We start from the raw sequence: 20,307 nt of genomic DNA on the forward strand, positions 1-20,307 counted from the left end.
GCGTCCGAAGAGTTCGGTAGGCGTTCCCGCTGATGGTTGCCTAGTAACGCTTATGAGTGACAAATGGATGTCATGTCTTGTTGTTGACATTGAATAGGTCTACGTTTTATATGCACCAAAATACACTAAAGCGATTAAATGGTGATAGATGAATGAATGTGACAAAATGTAGTCAGCCTACTAGTTTTTGGAACAATTCCTTAAATGGCAAATAGAAATCCCTCTAAGAATGAAGAGAAGTCCCATTAAAAATACGTGATTAAACTCTATTCCTCATGATTAGCTAAAACAGGAAAATGTAAGGTATGTAAATGTAAAGAAAACACCATTTTCAAATAAAAACTTATAGTGATGTCATGCACATGTGTATTACATGTTCAGTGATGTACCGTTTGTGAATGAGTCGCTCTAAGATTAGTTCACTTCAGAATTAAAATTTTCTAATAATTTACTCACACCCATGTCATCCAAGATGTTTATGTCTTTCTTCAGTTGAAAAGAAATTAAAGTTTTTGAGGAAAACATTCCATGATTTTTATCCAGATAGTGGACTTCGATGGGGTTCACTGGGTTGAAGGTCCAAAATGCAGTTTCAGTGCAGCTTCAAAGGGCACATGATCCCAGCAGAGGAATAAGGGTCTTATCTAGTGAAACAATCATCATTTTGTAAGAAAGAAAAAAAAAAAAACATACTTTTTACCTCATCTTGCCCTAGCTCTGTGATGCGCCATGCATTATGTAATCACATTGGAAAGGTCATGCGTGACATAGGCGGAAGAACCATGGTAGGGTGAAAAACTGAAAAACTCTAATTTTCTCCTCCAACTTCAAAATCATCTGACATTGTTTTACCTTTTTTTGTAAAGGCCGTTTGACTTACCCTGCGTCTCAATCAGCTCCCTAGGTTATGAATCAGTATATCATGTAAATGAATGTGGCTGATTCCCTGATCAGTGCCCTGACTACTGAACTAGGGAGCTGATTGAGAAGCACCCTTAGTCTTTGCACGATTACTATGTAAACGCTTGCTTGGTACTTCTGCCTACGTCATGCGTGACCTTTCCAACATGATAACGTAATGCGTGGCGCATCGCAGAGCTAGTGCAAGATGAGCAATTGTGGTTAAAATGTTTTTTAAAAAGACCCTTTAACAGCAAACAAGATGAGTAACATGCAAATGAAGTAGCATTTGGATGCATTTTAATACATAGAAGACATAAAGACAGAATTTGTAAGGTAAAAATATATCGAGCAGAGTCTACTGACCTTATTTGTTATATGTTCTGCTTTGATTTGCTTGGAATGGTTTTATTAGTTCAATAAATAAAATGTTCAATAGCCTACAAATGTAAAACCATTGTAAAAAGGCCCCCTTCTGGCCGCTAAGCATCAGACACTTTACTGTGACTCTCTCTCTCCTACTGGAAGACGCCTCGCTTCACCTGGACTCTTAGCCAATCACAAGTTGACTCAGGATCGCTGCACGCTGGTAGCATTCTGTCTGAGACTTTTGCCAGTAGTGTACGCTAACTGCACGGGCTTACAACCCGCCTTGATGCAACTGCTTTATTCTGTGTGCGTCTTTACAAGTAAGAATCGGTATTTTGTTGTTCTTTTACTGTAATTGCTAAGGCAATATTGGTAGTATTCTGTATGTTTAGTGTTGCTAAATGTAAGCTCAGGCTTTTCTGCCCAGTTAGGCCTCGTATCGTGATGCTTCTTTCTATCGATGTATAGGTTGCCACTTTTGCATCATTCTTTGGTTACACATTGTAGAATACCATTTAAGCACCCTCTGCACATAGTTTGTAAGCTATCGCGATGATATTCGCCTTCACTCCAGTTAATCGGTTATAGGGCACGCACCTCCCGCATGTACACTGGTTGTCACGTGACACCTCTCGGAGCGGCCTGGTGTAGTTATTTCTGCGACCAGCAGAGGGAGCCATTGTATTGTGAATGGTTTATCCTTTCTCATTGTTATAGTTGTAGCTGCTTAGACACAGCACAGCCGTTTTCATTCTTTAATGCCAGTTTTGGCCATGTTAAAATATCATTGTATTTTATTTCTGCTGTATTGTTAGAATAGGATACAGTTAATACAAATAGAGATTTGTTGCATGATAATCATTCATTTGCATTCAAATAATTGTTTGTTTTATTCCTTTATTTGTTTCAGAACCACACCCATCACTGTACATATTCAATCATGCAGTTGTAAATTCAATAAATACTACCAATGAAGAAATCTTGCGTGATTCTGACCGATCACCCGCTGTGAGCTCTACCTAACGATCCACAAACTATCTAAATCAAAGAAGCCAGTCCTCTTCTGAACAAAGTGGTCCTTCGAGCCGGAGCCAGAGCCTGCAGCGGAGCAAGATGTCTACCACCTCAGACTTAGAGTCTAGTGCACGACCCAGGAGGCGGCGGTCCCTCCCTAACTACTTGCAAGATTATGACTTGTCTGATCTCCCGACCAGATCTCAAACCAAGAAGCCTTCTGAGTCACAGTCCAGAGAGCAGCTAGACGAAGAGGACCACGGCAGACCCGATTCACGCTCTGCACCCCCAGAAGGTCAGCTGCACCACAGCCCAGCGCGATGGTCAGTCACTGATAGATGGGAATCTTCTGCAGAAGAGTGGAGAAGGGAGTGCCGCATACTAGAGCGTGAAAGGGAAGATCTCCTAGCATCAATGGAGGAATTAAAAATACAGAACGAGCAGCTCAGAGCCAGAGCGGAGCCCAGCAATTCCCGTTCAGAGCCACGTACTGTAGCTGCCAGAGATAGACTTTACAGAGAAGGGCTGGATTATGGAGGTGCTTCAACCCAGTACAGATCAGTCTACTTCCGGGAAAGGGAGACACCACCACAATGGTCTTCTGACAGGCGTCATGACTACAGTAGAGAGACAAAGGACTACAGAGAATTAACCAGGTATGACTCTCCCTCACCTAAGTGCTCTCCCGAGCCAGTACTCACCAAGCACCAGGCCTCGCGACGAATCGATGAGTCCAGAGAAGGGTGCTACCGTTCTCAATATAATTATGAGCAGTGCAGCCACCGCCGCTCACCTGAGCACTACGCTAGCTACAGAGACCCTAGTTATTCCTTCAGAGAATACAGAGAACCATCATGCCGAGGTGACTACTCTCCTGCACGCCATTGCAGCTACTCTCCAGACCAGCGTGAGAGACGTAGTCCCCCTTCACCTTGGCACGAGCCCAGACGCCAACGCTCATTGACTCCCCCTGGTGGACAGGAAAGAACATACAGAGGGCCCACTCCTACAGTCCCGAACTTCAACCGTCCTAACCCAAGAAACTTTGTAAGACTCCGTATTGCCCTAGATAATCTCCTTCCTAGAGATGCCACTGAACGTTTCAAGTTCCAGATATTAGTGGATCATCTGAAGATGGAGGAAGCATTGCTGGTGGCAGATTCTTACAGCAATTCTGACTTTCCCTTTACTGACACTATGGCAGCTTTAATCCAGCAGTACGGGCAGCCACACCAACTCGCCCTTCAGCGTATTGCCGAACTGATGGACGGCCCCAACATTCAGAGTGGAGACATCAAGTCATTCAGGTTGTTCGCCCTGAACGTCAGATCCCTGGTGAGCATGTTGGAGCAGCTCGGTTTAAAGGGGCAAGTTGAGCTGGACTGTGGTTCTCATGTCACCCGTCTACTGGGCAAGCTACCTCATGACTTGAGGTCAAGTTTCAGGCGCTACATCCACCCACTCCGCATTCCTATCCCCACTCTTCTGGACCTAGCAGATTGGTTGGAATACGAGCTCCAGATCCAGGAGGATATAGCACAATATCGCTTGAGAAAGGACACTGGATCTAAGCCCAAAGACTCCAAGAGTACTGTCAAATCGTCACCTAAGGCTTCAGTCCTCATGCTGGGGGCTGAACCCAAACCGGTTAGGGAGCCAGCCAGATCCACTCCTCCAACCAGTCTAGATGCAAAGAAGTTCTGCCCATTCTGTGAGAACTACAAGCACACACTGAATAATTGTGCAAATTTCAAACTGCTCAGCGCAACCCAGAAACGTAACTGGATTCAGGACAACAACCGATGTTGGCGATGCGGCAGAGAACACAGATCAGCTGAATGTGATTTGAAGATGTGCTGTAAAACATGCAACAGCAGACACCTGCTTGCTCTGCACGATGTCAGCGAGAGAAATTTAGCCAAGACTGACAAAGCTGAGAGAAGGCCTGACCAGGTGAAGTCCAGTGAGAGCAATCCTTTGTCCGTACCAAGTGCAGACCAAGTGCTATACATTGGCAAGCCACCGCAGGGCCATCGTGTGCTTCTCAAGGTCAGTAAAGTTATCCTCCGCCATGGTGACCAAACTCTAGAGACATATGCTGTGCTAGACGATGGCTCCGAACGCACCCTGCTCCTCCAACCGGCTGTCCAACAACTGGGACTTGAAGGCCAGCCTGAGGATTTGCCCCTGCGTACAGTTAGACAGGAGCTGCAGACGCTTCACGGGGCGGCTGTCTCATTTAGCATCTCTCCTGCCTGTTCTCCAGCCATGGTATACAATATCCAAGGAGCCTTTACCGCACCTAAGCTCGGGCTAGGCCAGCACACGTACCCCGTCGAAGCACTGCAGAGCAAATACAGACATTTGAAGAAGCTTTCTATCCCTTCATTCAAGGACATTGTCCCGCTACTGCTCATTGGCTCAGACCACCCTCACTTGGTGACTCCAGTTGAGCCAGTCATCTTTGGTCCCCCTGGTGCACCGGTTGCTGTCCGCACCCTTCTCGGATGGACGCTGCAAGGTCCGACCAACAATCTAAAGCAGTACCTTATCGAACAACGCTGTCTTTTCACCACCTTCGGGGCTCCTCCAGCTGACATCTATCAGCATGTCGAAAGGCTTTGGCAGCTGGACGTCCTCCCATGGCGCAGCGAAAAGGCCAGTACGAGGTCACGACAGGACAAGGAGGCCCTTGAATGCTTGGATAAACAGACGGTGCGAGTACATGTTAATGGTGTCCACCGCTATGCCACTCCTCTTCTCCGCGTGAAGAACTTTCCCCAGCTCTGTGCACCAAAGGAGGCAGTACTTCCTCAGCTCCGGAATACGGAAAGGCGGCTAGCGAAGAACCCTGAGATGGCCCAAGTCTACAACGCAGAGATCCAGAGACTTGAACAGGCTGGTTATGTGGCGAAACTACCCCCTGGCTCAGAGAACACCTCATGTAGCTGGTACATCCCTCACCATCTTGTCGAACACAGTGGCAAGCACAGAGTGGTTTTTAATTGCTCTTTCCAGTACAGCGCCACTGACTTGAACAAACTCCTGCTCCCTGGTCCAACCCTTGGTCCACCACTCCTTTCAGTTCTCCTGCGATTCAGAGAACATTGTGTGGCCTTCAGCAGTGACATACGGGGGATGTTTCATCAGGTCAGGCTCCTTCCAGAGGATGAGCCTCTCCTTCGCTTCCTCTGGAGGGAGTTCAAGCGTGATGAACAACCTACAGTCTACCAGTGGAAGGTGCTTCCCTTCGGCACTACCTGTAGCCCCTGCTGTGCTACATATGCCCTACAGAAGCATATCACCGACCATACTCATCCAGCTGATGCAGTGAGAGACTCTGTGTTAAGACATTTCTACGTGGATAACTGTCTACAAAGCGTGCCTACAGTTGAAGATGCCAAGCCCATCATTGACAAGCTGCAGACTCTCCTTGCCGAGGGAGGCTTTGAGCTACGCCAGTGGGCCAGTACACATCCAGACACCATCCGACACCTCCCTGCTGAGGCAAGATCGGCTAGTGCTGAAAAGTGGATCGCCCAAGGTCACCCAGGTCAAGAAGAATCAGCCCTGGGCCTGCAGTGGGACTGTCGAGAGGACACCCTGTCCTTTAAGTGTCGAGAGTCTGCAGCCACTGAAGGAGTTGTCACTATGCGCTCCATCTATAAAGTGGTGGCAAGCCAATACGACCCCCTTGGCTTTCTAGTACCTTACACCACCAGGGCCAAAGTTGTCATCCAACACCTGTGGGACAAAACGCGTGACTGGGATGACCCTGCTCTGCCAGATCACCTGCTAGCCGCATGGAGAGAGTGGGAGGACGAGTTACCTCACCTACAGAACATAGCACTTCCAAGGTGTTACACTGGCCGTGAGTTAGACAATCCCACCTGTGAGCGCGAGATCCACGTGTTCTGTGATGCCTCGGAGCGAGCCTATGGCTCTGTGGCATACCTCCGAACGGAGAATCCTCATGGAGTCGTCCAAGTAGCTTTCATCACCGCAAGATCCAGAGTTGCTCCAAAAAAGCAGCAGTCAATCCCACGGCTGGAGTTATGTGCTGCTTTGACCGGAGCACAAATGGCTCGGATCCTCAAATCTGAACTCACACTGCCCATCCAGCGGGTGGTGCTCTGGTCGGACTCTACTACCGTGCTCAAGTGGCTGCAGTCGGAGTCATGCCGATTCAAAGTGTTTGTTGGAACACGCGTGGCAGAGATTCAAGATCTCACCGAGGGCGACACATGGCGGTACGTGGACTCTGCACAAAACCCTGCCGATGACATAACACGTGGCAAACCTCTTGACACATTGACACCAGACAGCCGCTGGGGTCAAGGCCCAAGCTTCTTGTGGTGTGACCCAGACAAATGGCCACAAAGTCCTCAGATTCAGACAGATGCAGATCAGGGTGAAGAGCTCAAGAAAACACAGTTCTGCGGCCTCACTACTACCACGCCAAGTCATCTCCCGGATGCTAAGCAGTTCTCTTCCTTCAGAGACCTCCTGACTGCCACAACGAAGACTCTACATGGGGCCGCCCCAGGCAACGTCACAGCCTACAGGCAAGCCCAGCTGGCTCTGCTACAACAGGTCAAACAAGAGAGTTTTCCCATTGACTATGCCCAGCTGCAGTCAGGGAAACCAGTTGCCAAGAGCAGCAGACTTCTCAAACTCGCACCAGAGTTTGACCACAGTGTCAAGCTCATCCGTGTTGGTGGACGTCTGCGCTATAGTGACCAGCTGGAACTTGATACTGTTCACCCGGTGGTGCTGGATGCCAAACACCCAGTCACGCAGCTGCTCATCCAAGAGTATGATTACCGTCTGCACCATCCAGGCCCAGAGAGGGTCTTTTCAGAGATGCGCCGCAAGTATTGGCTACCAAGAGGACGAGAGGCTATCCGTCGCTTTCAGCGCAAGTGCCAAGAGTGTCAGAAATGGCGCGGAAAGCCACAAATCCCTAAAATGGCAGACTTGCCTCCAACCAGAGTCCGACTTTTCAAGCCAGCATTTTACTCAACAGGAGTAGATTGCTTCGGGCCATACTCGGTAGCGATTGGAAGGAGGAGTGAAAAGCGCTGGGGAATAATTTTTAAATGCATGACCACCAGAGCGGTGCATATCGACATGCTCTCCAGTTTGAATGCAGACTCATTCCTCATGGCCCTGAGACGGTTCATCGCCCACAGAGGAAAGCCGTTCAAGCTGATTTCAGACCAGGGGACTAACTTCAGAGGTGGTGATCGAGAGCTCCGGGAAGCATTCGCCGACCTTGCTCCAGACATCAAAGCTCAACTTGCCTCTCAGCAAATCGACTGGAAGTTTAATCCACCTAACGCCCCCCACTTCGGCGGCTGCTGGGAACGCGAGATACGCTCAGTAAAACAAGCCCTGCAAGTAACCGTTGGAGCCCAGCTTGTGACAGATGAGGTAATGAGAACCCTACTAGTTGAGATTGAAGGGATTCTCAACTCCAAACCATTAGGCTACACATCTGCAGACATCGCCGACCCTGATCCAATAACTCCTAACTCACTGCTCATTGGGCGGCCAGATGCCTCTCTACCGCAGGTGGTGTATCCTGACTCCGAGCTCCTGGGCAGTAGGCGTTGGCGCCATAGCCAGCTGTTGGCTGACCACTTCTGGAAGCATTTTATTCGTTTCTATCTGCCCAGCCTCCAGGCCCGACAGAAGTGGAATGCTGAAAACCCAGACCTGCACATTGGCAAGACGGTCCTCATCATTGACCCACAGCTCCCTCGCTCACTGTGGCCAGTGGGTACAGTGACCAGCGTATTTCCCGGCCTCGACGGAAAAGTACGATCTGCTGAGGTGAATGTAGGAGACCGGGCGTACACCCACCCTGTGGCTAGACTCATCCAGCTTCCAGAGTTGTCAGACTAAACACTACCGGTCGAGTGGGCGCCTTTTCTTCTTCTACAGATTCCCTTCAGTAATCTGGGGGCGGCTGTAAAAAAGGCCCCCTTCTGGCCGCTAAGCATCAGACACTTTACTGTGACTCTCTCTCTCCTACTGGAAGACGCCTCGCTTCACCTGGACTCTTAGCCAATCACAAGTTGACTCAGGATCGCTGCATGCTGGTAGCATTCTGTCTGAGACTTTTGCCAGTAGTGTACGCTAACTTCACGGGCTTACAACCCGCCTTGATGCAACTGCTTTATTCTGTGTGCGTCTTTACAAGTAAGAATCGGTATTTTGTTGTTCTTTTACTGTAATTGCTAAGGCAATATTGGTAGTATTCTGTATGTTTAGTGTTGCTAAATGTAAGCTCAGGCTTTTCTGCCCAGTTAGGCCTCGTATCGTGATGCTTCTTTCTATCGATGTATAGGTTGCCACTTTTGCATCATTCTTTGGTTACACATTGTAGAATACCATTTAAGCACCCTCTGCACATAGTTTGTAAGCTATCGCGATGATATTCGCCTTCACTCCAGTTAATCGGTTATAGGGCACGCACCTCCCGCATGTACACTGGTTGTCACGTGACACCTCTCGGAGCGGCCTGGTGTAGTTATTTCTGCGACCAGCAGAGGGAGCCATTGTATTGTGAATGGTTTATCCTTTCTCATTGTTATAGTTGTAGCTGCTTAGACACAGCACAGCCGTTTTCATTCTTTAATGCCAGTTTTGGCCATGTTAAAATATCATTGTATTTTATTTCTGCTGTATTGTTAGAATAGGATACAGTTAATACAAATAGAGATTTGTTGCATGATAATCATTCATTTGCATTCAAATAATTGTTTGTTTTATTCCTTTATTTGTTTCAGAACCACACCCATCACTGTACATATTCAATCATGCAGTTGTAAATTCAATAAATACTACCAATGAAGAAATCTTGCGTGATTCTGACCGATCACCCGCTGTGAGCTCTACCTAACGATCCACAAACTATCTAAATCAAAGAAGCCAGTCCTCTTCTGAACAACCATCAAACAATTTTACACATAATATTTTTTTTCTTTTTACCAAGCATACTGTCAAATTTAAAGTTTAATATAATTACATTGCATAATTTAAGTTTATTTTAAGTTTATCCTTCATTCTGACTTATTTTGCCTCATGTAGCTAACAGTAAAAATAAGTTCCCATTAAATATAATAGCCTACTACTTAATCATAAATGTTTTTATATGTAAATAACATTCAGAAACTGTATTTGAAACGAAATTAATAAGGATCAATAAATAAATAGGGAAACAACAACAACAACAACAAAAACATAAGAAATGACATTTATTGATTATGACTGATTTTATTTGACCTGCCCAACACGGAGTGATAGGACCGATGCACACAGCGGCGCGCTGTTTAACGGGTTCGTGTTGAAGAGTGGCTAACAAAGTAATCTTTTCACATGATGTTCTCTCTCTTAAAATGTAAGAGAGTCCTAAATGTCAGCAGCATCATATATGTGTAAAGAATGAAGTCTGTCAGGTAAAACAAGAGCTTATTGATGCAGTTCAGTCAGTCTGCTATTTTATTCCAACCGTTACTCCTGATAGGAGGCTTCCGTAAATATTTAGTGTATACGTAGAGTTACGCTTCAACTATGTTTAATTGTGCAACACAAAAATATTTAGTAGTGCGTAAGTTGTAACTTAGTGCCCATTTACGTCAAAACTAGTTTGTAACGTTGTAACTTGCGCACAGCTTGTGCAACTGGCCCCTGTACACTTCTGAAAATGCCTTGCTGCATGCAGAGCAGCGTGCGGTTGCACAGCAGGGTAAAAAGTGACAGTGATGAGTGCAGCGTTTTGCCCAAAGTTGAACATTCTTCAAGATCAGCGACCAGACAAAAAATGCAGGGCGCTGTGAAATAGACGCTCAGCACCTCGTCACACTGCTGCCATTAAAGAAGAAGAAGAAGAAGAAGAAAGACCTGCAGACACTCCCAGCCGTCGTGAAAATCGTTGAAATTCGTTCAAGAAGTTACAGCTGCGACGTGCGATTGTTTTGCTCGTCTCTAATTTTCTCTCAAGGACGAATTTACTTGGTCCTCGTTAAGCGAATATAAAAAAGTCGCAGTCCTAAATTGGCCTAACGTATCTCTTTTGGCGTCTCTATGTTGTTTTTGTGAGTTAGCCTATTCATGTCAGTCAGTTGGGTGCGGTTCAAAAACAACGGAGATTCTGCGGAACAGAGAATAAACTCCATACAGATCATCTTTATTAATTCAGATTTTACGCAGCTCAACAACAACATGCACAACATGTTAATATTTTTTCTATTCCTGTTGTTCACGGACGGTAAGTGATTAATTGTTTCTTTCGGTTTCATTGACACCGCAGTATGATCAGAGTTTGGGAACATGGGAAACAACGCCGACGAAATAGACCCAGACATGTCTAATAATGATTGAGTAATGTGGCAATCTGAGTGTTAAATGGTAAATCGCGTTTGAATCAGTCGCCGTAAAATATTAACATTCACACGCAAGTTACCCAGCGCCATTCTCTACAGAGTTTATCCATAAAAAATGTTGTAATTCATATTATTTCTGGATTTTGTTAATTTACAGGGTCTAACGGTCTAACCGATTTTACGACACCCAATAAATTGTAGATTATAAAACGGTTAGTTCCAGTCCTTAATTCTGATAATAGCTGTGTTTTATTCACAATACCGTTCTGTGTATCATTGCACAACACCAACCACTCTGAGCGACACTTTGTTCTTATACTGTTCATTGAAGCGTGTATTACCTGCATCTAGATACAGCTTTTTCCTTCAGGTCAGTCCCTGTGTTTATAATAAAAAAAAAAATCATTTGAATGTCCGCTGCGATATCTTGTCCTTTTAATAGATATGCTTTAATATTTGTATAAATGGTTATGGAATAACCGTTTTATAAAAGCAATAATCCCCATGAAGCCGTGGTTTACAGTGAATTTTTAACATCTAAGGGGGTTCGCTCGGCTCCGCGTTGTGCCTAGCAATGCCCCAATGTTATAATTTCACTGCTTCTTGGGGCTTATCATTTTAATTTGGACGTCATTCTTGATGTTAGTAAAAATGTGGTAGAGTCTGATCTGTATTTGTAAAGCTGATTGTTTCTGCTCTAGGTGTGTCTGGTGCGGAGACGGATGAACCCGAGTCCGTGATGGAGGGAGATTCTGTTATTCTACACACTGATATTACTGAAATACAAAACGATGATACAATACTGTGGCTGTTTGGACCTAAAGACTCTATCATATCTCAAATAACAAGAAAGAGTGACCTAACTTCACTTTTTATAACCGATGACAGGAAATTCAGAGGCAGATTGCAGGTGGACCAAAAAACTGGATCTCTCACCATCAGAAACACCAGATTCAGACACTCTGGACAATATAAACTCAGCATCTCTAGAGAAAAGACTACGACAAAGATATTTAATGTCACTGTCTTTGGTAAGAATCTCAAGTCTTTCAATATAACAGTTAGCCAGTTTACATTAGCACTGTCTTTGTTAATAATTAGATACTTGTATTATTTATTATAAACCGCCAATAGATATAAAAATATGGCATGTAGTCTATTATATAACATTTGTAAGACCCACCTAGTTTTACTCTAATTAAATTACTTAAAGGGTTAGTTCACCCAAAAATGAAAATTCTGTCATTTATTACTCACCCTCATTCCAGACTATCTTCAGAACACAAACGGAAGAAATCGAGATTTCTGTGACTGTCCCTCCACTTACAGTTCACGCAACTACCATTTACAAGGTCCAGAAAGGTACTAAAGTCACCATTAAAGTAATCCACGTGACTTCACTGGTTAACCTCAGTTTTATGAAGCAATGCGAGTTCTTTGTTTGCAAAAAAAAAAAAAAAAAAAAAATTTACCACATTTAAAAAAAAAAAAAATCTTGTGTCAACACAACACGTGCATTGTGATGCTCTCATGAACATCTGTTGGAGATTAACCATTTCACGCATAGAGGTCACTATAGTTTACAGCTATTCAAAAAGCATTTTCTAGCATAAGCATGGGCTTTGGCATAGTTGCACATCAACCTCTATTCGTCCCAGAATCAACACAAACACCAATTCAAATTAGGTTTTTTTAATTGAAAGGATCTAACAAAGGTATTGGGAACAAAACCTCAGGGAAGGGCTAGGCCAACATAACAAACAAAACCCAAACTAACTAACCCAATATTTTTCTAACTTACCTGGACAAAGATAACCCACAAATAAAATACATAGAACTTCCCTCTCTCCCTACCTGGCCATAACCAAGACAAAAAAGATAGAAGTTCAAACAAAAATGGCACCCTCCCCCTACATTCCCTTAAAGCAAAAAGAACATAAAAGGTTAGCAAACATAGGCAACGTAAAACTAACAAAATCAAAGAATATTAAACAACGTCAATTCTCTCTCTGTCAAAGAGCACACCTGAGTTGTAATACTGAGTTCACTCCCTCATATACAATATACAAGAAATAAAACAATAAATGAGTCTGGGTCACGGGAGGAAGTTTTTGTCCCGGTGAAAGGAAGTCTCTCTCTCTTCTCCAGTATTCCACCACGTCTTATATTCTCACTCCTTCTCGTCAACATCCAATCACCCACGACCGGATTGAACCCATCTGATTGGAACACCTATCTTATAACGAGAGGGAAAAAGAAAAGGAGAGAGAGAGAGAAAAAGCAAACAACCAAATCCAACACACACACCCATTATAAACACAATGAATACATCTTTAGACGTAACACATGAGGGTTTATAATGATTAATAAGTTTCATCTTTTTATGAGAAACTGTTTTGGCTTGTTTTCCAGGCGTGGTTGGTGAGACAGATGAAGTGAAGTCAGAGTCAGTGATGGAGGGAAAGTCTGTCACCCTACAGAATAATGTTGAAGTACAGAGAGATGATCTAATAGTGTGGAGGTTTGGAGATAAAGGCATCCTTCTGGCTAAAATCGATGTGGAAACTAAAGAGATCTCATTAAACGATGCTGATGAGAGATTCAGAGACAGACTGCAGCTGAACCAAAATGGCTCTCTGACCATCAAGAACACGAAAACCGAAAATGCTGGACTTTATGGACTACAGATCCGAGGCCGTGAGAGCACACAGCGATTCCTTCTTTCTGTCAGTGGTGAGTAACCCTGAGTCTGTAAAGACCAATGGGAGAATGACATACAGTATAATTAGATCACTTTTCTCATAATAATAGTATTTAAATTAATTGAATTAGATTAAAATAAAACACATCCACTCACACTAATGACTGTCTGTCTTTACCTGTTACAGATCCGGGTCTGTCTTCAGGTGTTGTAGCAGGGATTGTTTTTGCTGCTCTGCTGGTGGCTGCAGTTCTGGGTGCTGTTGTGGTTTACTATCGCCGCAAGATCTCTGAACTCAAAAAACAAATGGGTGAGTATTACAGCTGATTCAGCGTGATGAAAACAAAGAGGTTTATTATGCTACAATAGATCTATATTTAAAGGTTTCTGCATTATTGATCATGCTGTAATAGGTAATGAAGTCTGATTACCCACAGCTTTTTGTCAATACTTAAAGGGATAGTTGACCCAAAAATGAAAATTCTGTCATTATTTAGTATAGACGAAGAAGACACATTTGCATTTTTGTATACAGTACATGCATGTATGCCACCTGCGCAGAATTAAAAAGTGTAAATGCACCTTTGGTCGCGAAGTGAAAATGATCTCTTTGTAAAGCGAAACTTGCTATTAGTGAACATGCAAAACTAAAGAGACTTATGTGACTAAGATGTTCACCTGCACACTTGATCAAGAACACATTTATCTTCTCTGTTTCTCTGTGCTGCTGTGACAGTTGAAGAGACAAAACAGTCAGCGATGGAGGGGGAATCTATCACTCTACCCACTGATCTTACTGAACTACAGAAAGATGACAAGATAAAGTGGTGGTATCAAGATGAAAACAATCTCATAGCTGAAATCAAAGAGAACAATGAGCCCGCTAAATTTGATGGGACTGATGGGAGATTCAGAGGCAAACTGAGATTATTTGAGAATGGAAATCTTAAAATCACAGACATCAGAACCATTCACTCTGGAGTTTATAAACTAGAGATCCACAACAACAGAAGAACCAAATATAAGAAATTCACCATTTCTGTGAGAGGTGAGTTTGTCAAGTCCTTAAGTGTGTTAATGATTGTCAACTGTGTGAACAATTTAGATGATCAGAAACTTACCAAAGCACTCAAAATGTAAGCAATTTTCTTATAGATTTAAATCTTAAGAGATTAAAGGTATATTATTGCATGAATAAAGTAGAACTATTTCCAGGGGGGGAAATCAAGAAAAGGCATGATTAGGAATCATAGACAGTCAAAGGTAGTTTGTGATTTAAAATGAAATTTCTTTTGCCTATAAATCCAGGTGGGATAAGTAGATTTTGTGTGATAAGTACATTTTAAAAAACACTGTTGAACATTGTTGATATTTGAAATCAACCCAAACAAACCCACCCCTCTCTTCATTGCTCCACCACCAAAACTCATTCTCCAATCCTAACCACCCTGCTCCGTATCGGTCTCGAACCCTGGCCCGTTCGCTGCTGGCATGTGAGGCGAGAACACTAACAATGGCACAAAACACTGCATTCTCTAGCAATTGTCAGTGTGCAGTGGTTTAGATGATGAACGAACAACAAGGAAGCACAAAAAAATGAACAAGTGTTCGTTGTTAGTCGCCAACAGCACAGCAGCCCCAGACAGTCAATGACACTCAAACCCGGTTTTACTCACATGTGAAGCGGAATCAAAGTAGCCTTTGCGTTTGTTTTCAGGCCTACCCGCTTGGCTCTCTCCAGCACTAGAGAACTTTTCTAATATTGACGCGGGTCCTAAAGCGCTTACCCAGTTATAAACCTTCATTCCAGTGATATTCTTTTGAACTCTTTTGTATATGTCTCATCTCTCTGTCTTCAAATCTTTCTCTTGCTCATTCTGTCTCCTCAACCGTCATACGCCCCCTAATGCTGAGTGGCTAAACGTTTGTTGTTGGTGTCGGCCCTACTGACTTCCGAACAGTGTTTTTGAAAAAATACTGACTCCACCTTTAAAAGCTGTATCTTTGATATAAGTGTCACGTTACACAGAAGAAATACACACGAAGATGAAGATCAGACACAAACAGTCTTTAATAAACTCCAACAGAAGGCAGGCAAACGAACACCACGTAACATTAACGACACCGGACAAAGAACACTGAAAACACATGAACTATATACACAAACAATACATAGGGTAACACAGCTGAACGTGATGGCAAATCATATTAGTAACCGTGACAACAAAGGAGAAGCAGGAAAACTGAACAAAGGAAAACAGAAGCTAATGAACTGGTCTAAAGGTCCATGAAAGTGAAACTAAGATGACATATTAGACAGACTAGTGGTGACAACGCCCCATCCTGGTAGGTGCTACCTCGCATTGTGACAGAAGCACAGAGATGAGGGAGACAGGTGGAGGTTTGAGACGGGTTGGGAGGCGGATACGAAGATGGCAGAGGGATGGTGAAAGGGGCAGGCAGATTAAAGAGGGTGGTGATGATAGAGAAAGAAGCCATGGTTGGGATGATGGAAGGATGGAAGGAGCCAAGTGACTAGCAGGGCGATGGTCCAAGGCGGAGTGGATGGAGGGAGGAGCCAAGGGGGAATCCCTGCTTACGACACCAGGGTGAAGATTGACAGCTGCGAAGTCTTGGAAAGTGGAGCCCAAGGGAGAAGTCCGAGGGAGAGATGGGATGCTGATGACCTGGATGGCCATGACGAAGCAGCAGCGACAGTCTCCTGAGATGTAAGTGGGGATCCTGAGGGTAAGCTGGTGTGAATGAGTGCGGAGTTGGAGCCTGAGGGAAAGCGCCGAAGTCAGAGCCGAAGGGGTGGAGGGCCGGAGAGCAGCGGATGGCCCGCAAGTCTGCAGCGAAGGCATGGCGATGTCTGACCCAGGTGGAGCTGACGTGCCAAGGGAGCCTGGCAAGGCCTATGGTCCATGCTGGAGTCGAGGAGCGAAGGCATAGGATTCTGGACGGCTGTTCAAGGTGGACCAGTGCATTCCAAGGCTGAAGGCGGAGCCCCAGGCTCGTGACAAGTTAAATAATCTCATTTATTGAGCGTCACACCAGGAAACAGAGGTAATGTGGCAGTCAGCAGGAGAGCGATGACGCAGGGATGGGCCGTGGAACAGGTGAGTGAAGATCATGCATGAAGTCCGGGTGAGTGAAGATCGCGTGGAAGTGAAGATCGTGTAGGAAGTCTGTGGAAGTGATGATCAACGAGAATAATCCAACGAAGAACAAGGGACAGGAACACAACGGCATGAAGATCTCCGATCCAACAGGAAACACACACGAGGAACACAGGAATAACACAGGGTACTTCATACAACGATCTGACAAACAAGAGACGAAAGACTGAGGGGATGAGAAACAGCTGCCACTGATCATGGCAATCAGCAGCGATGCCCACACGAACCGATTACGTGACAGAACGCACACACACACAGACAACAGGATAAGACAGCGGATCAGCAACCGTGACAGAGGGTAACAGTCAGAAGTGGGAAAACTTAACAAAGGAAAACAGCAGCTAATGAATTGGACTAAAGTTCCATGAAAGTGAAACTAAGATGACACATTAGATAGATTAGTGGTGACTCCAGTGCTCTGGTTTCTGTGTGCAGTACACGTGAGCTGAAATTACCACAGGTTTATGCTCAATTAAACCATCTGTATTTTAGTGTTTGTACAGCAAATTTGCATTTTGGAGATAACAGCATAATTTTACATAGCTGACATTTAATGACACTTATAGCTGGTTCCAAAAGTCTGAGACCACATATCCCATTAAGTTAGCTTCATATCAAATGATGCAAAATGGAAATTAAGTTTTTGTACATGTCAGATAGCTTTAAAAATGTATCTAAATGTCTTTTGAAACTGCAAACTAAATTATGCTTTTATCTTTTTTATTTGCTGCTCTGACATGAAGTAAAGACAGAGTCAGTGAAGGAGGGAGGTTCTGTCCGTCTCGAGACTAGTGCTTCTATACAGACAGGTGATCTGTTGCTGTGGATGTTTGGAGCTGAAAAGAGTCTTGTTGCTACAAATGCTACATGGCCAGATACAACAGATGAGAGATTCGCAGGAAGAGTGGAGCTGAACAAAAAGAAAGGATGGCTGACCATCAGGAACGTTAGACGTACAGACAGAGGACATTATAAATTACAGATCATCAACAGCAAACAGACCACATGCAGGAGATTCAATGTGGATGTCACTGGTGAGTAGAACAGCAGGCCTGGGCAAACTTGGTCCTAGAGGGCCAAGTTTAGCTCCAACCCTAATCAAACACACCTGAACCAGCTAATGCGTTCCTCTTGTTTCCATGAGTGTTCCGGAGCACATTGAAAATCTGAATTCATGTCATTCTGGAAGTACAGTTTTAAGAATTTTAAAAAGTTCTTGTAATAAAACCTCTCCTTCACTCGACTCATAAAAACTCGACTTCCCACTTCCCAGACTAATGAAGTCTAAGTATCCTACTCTATTATTTTTCTATTCTATTAAGGTTTTCGAGGGAAAAACATCTGTAGGTATTCATTTTGTAAAAATACTATGTGGAGCTCCTAGAGATTGAATATTTGTCTTTTATTTTTTATTTTTAGCATTTTTAATGAACTCTTGTCTTCTTTGAGATTGTGTCTGTTACTTCATCCTTATGAATATGTAACAATACTGTCATTTTCTCTGTATTTCAGATTCCACAGGAAGCCAAGGGAATGAATCAGTGACTGTAGTGATGCCGCTGTTGAAAGATGAAGTTGTTGAAGGAGAGGATTAGCAGGAAGAATTGGATGAACCAGTTTCTATTGAGATGTCAAACTGGTGAATAAAAACATATTTCATCAACCCATTTAATGGGGAAATGGGTTGACGAAACCCTTTCACGTACCATTTTACTAATGTTACACTTAATACCTGTTGCTCTATTAACAAAATACTGGTTTGACTCTCACATCTTTGATATTGTACGATTGTAAACTACGAGATAGAAATTTCATATAAGATGTGGGTATCACCACAGAATGCATTATTTCTTTGAAAAATGCATGAAATGGGGATTCTTTATTTCAAGAATCAAGTGCAGTGGTCAAACATATTCATCTAGCGAGTGTTTACATAGAAAAACTGTGGAAAAGTGGAATAGACAAACTAGAACCGGCCTTAGGGGCTTACAAACTCCTACAGACAATAAAATTAAAGATGAAGAACTATTTATATCTGCAAAACTGATGTAGCCAGATCCTTAATAAAAGATGAGATCATGATCCAACAATAGACAGATTGTACTCTAAGATTTCACATTTGGAAGTTTTTGGTCTCAGAATCTGTTTTTCTTTTCTGTATGAAGCAGAAGCTGGTCATTAAGCTGGTACCATCTATGCAGTCCATTGGTTTGGAAAATTGGTAGATTTCATCAGGCCTCAAGGGAATATGAAGCTGAGCATCATTAGTGTAACAATAAAAGCAAACCAAATGTCTCCCAGGGAAAATGTATATTAAATTATTAGGTACCTTACAGTGGAAATGGATTTGCTTTGTCTGATCACTTATCTTGTATAATGGTAGTCTGCTGGTGCATGTCATGACAGAAGAGACCCGTAAATGTAAAGATATGTAGAAAGAAAGAGTTCAGCCTTATCACCTGAGCTTTTCATGTTTGTGATAATGATTATGAAGGTTTGCTTGCTTTTTAATCAATAATCAAATGTTTTCATATATAATATACATAAGGAGGGGACATAAATGATCTAAATAACAAATTAGAATTAGCAGTATCTTGTGTGTGTGTGTGCGTTTTTGTTACATATCAGGACACAAATTTTTATAATGATATGACATAGGTATTACAAGGAGAGGGTGACTTATGAGGACATTACCCCATGTCCCAATTTTTCAAAAGGCTTATAAATCATACAGAACGAGTTTTTTTGAGAAAGTAAAAATGTGCACAGTTTCATGTGATGGGAAGTTTAGGGGTAGGGGTAGTGTAGGGCGATAGAAAATACAGTTCGTACAGTATAAAAACCATTACTCCTATGGAATGTCCGCACAATTCACAAAAACGTGTGTGTGTGTTTGTGGCTTTGAAAAAACTTGTTTTATTTATTTTTTTCATATTACTAACACTGCTTTATGTCGGTATATGCCAGTGGGTACGGAAAGTATTCAGACCCCCTTACATTTTTCACACTTTTTTTATATTGCAGCCATTTGCTAAAATCATTTAAGTTCATTTTCCTCATTAATGTACACACAGCACCCCATATTGTCAGAAAAACACAGAATTGTTGACATTTTTGCAGATTTATTAAAAAAGAAAAACTGAAATATCACATGGTCCTAAGTATTCAGACCCTTTGCTCAGTATTTAGTAGAAGCACTCTTTTGATCCATTACAGCCATGAGTCTTTTTGGGAAAGATGCAACAAGTTTTTCACACCTGGATTTGGGGATCCTCTGCCATTCCTCCTTGCAGATCCTCTCCAGTTCTGTCAGGTTGGATGGTAAACGTTGGTGGACAGCCATTTTTAGGTGATGAGCAGTGCCTGGTTTTCTCCACACATACCGCTTAGAATTAAGGCCAAAAAGTTCTATCTTGGTCTCATCAGACCAGAGAATCTTATTTCTCACCATCTTGGCAAACTCCATGCGGGCTTTCATGTGTCTTGCACTGAGGAGAGGCTTCCGATAGCTCAGTTTAGCCAGATGGCCAGCTCTAGGAAGGGTTCTGGTTGTCCCAAACGTCTTCCATTTAAGGATTATGGAGGCCACTGTGCTCTTAGGAACCTTAAGTGCAGCAGAAATTTTTTTTGTAACCTTGGCCAGATCTGTGCCTTGCCACAATTCTGTCTCTGAGCTCTTCATGCAGTTCCTTTGACCTCATGATTCTCATTTGCTCTGACATCTCACAGCAAAGGGTCTGAATACTTAGGACCA

At 43.4% G+C, this 20,307-nt stretch overlaps 1 protein-coding gene across 4 annotated transcripts; it reads left to right on the plus strand.

Moving 5' to 3' along the window:
- Positions 1-9,750: 9,750 nt before the first annotated feature.
- On the plus strand, positions 9,751-19,552 carry LOC137023105 (uncharacterized). 4 transcript variants are annotated; one of them, XM_067389769.1, is made up of 8 exons: positions 9,768-10,558; positions 11,375-11,704; positions 13,086-13,406; positions 13,562-13,684; positions 14,111-14,422; positions 17,297-17,587; positions 18,066-18,192; positions 18,722-19,552. In XM_067389769.1, the coding sequence occupies exons 1-7, from the start codon at positions 10,402-10,404 to the stop codon at positions 18,146-18,148; spliced, it is 1,617 nt and encodes a 538-aa protein (XP_067245870.1). In that variant the 5' UTR covers positions 9,768-10,401; the 3' UTR covers positions 18,149-18,192; positions 18,722-19,552. The 4 variants fall into 4 exon arrangements, with proteins under 4 accessions (XP_067245872.1, XP_067245870.1, XP_067245868.1 ...); XM_067389767.1 differs by having other exon boundaries at positions 9,769-10,558; positions 18,066-19,552; XM_067389770.1 differs by lacking the exon at positions 9,768-10,558 and adding an exon at positions 11,942-12,035 and having other exon boundaries at positions 11,415-11,704; positions 18,066-19,552.
- The last annotated feature ends 755 nt before the right edge of the window (positions 19,553-20,307 follow it).

The sequence above is a fragment of the Chanodichthys erythropterus genome, chromosome 7 (assembly GCF_024489055.1).
Source record: "Chanodichthys erythropterus isolate Z2021 chromosome 7, ASM2448905v1, whole genome shotgun sequence".
Classification (NCBI taxonomy): Eukaryota; Metazoa; Chordata; class Actinopteri; order Cypriniformes; family Xenocyprididae; genus Chanodichthys; species Chanodichthys erythropterus.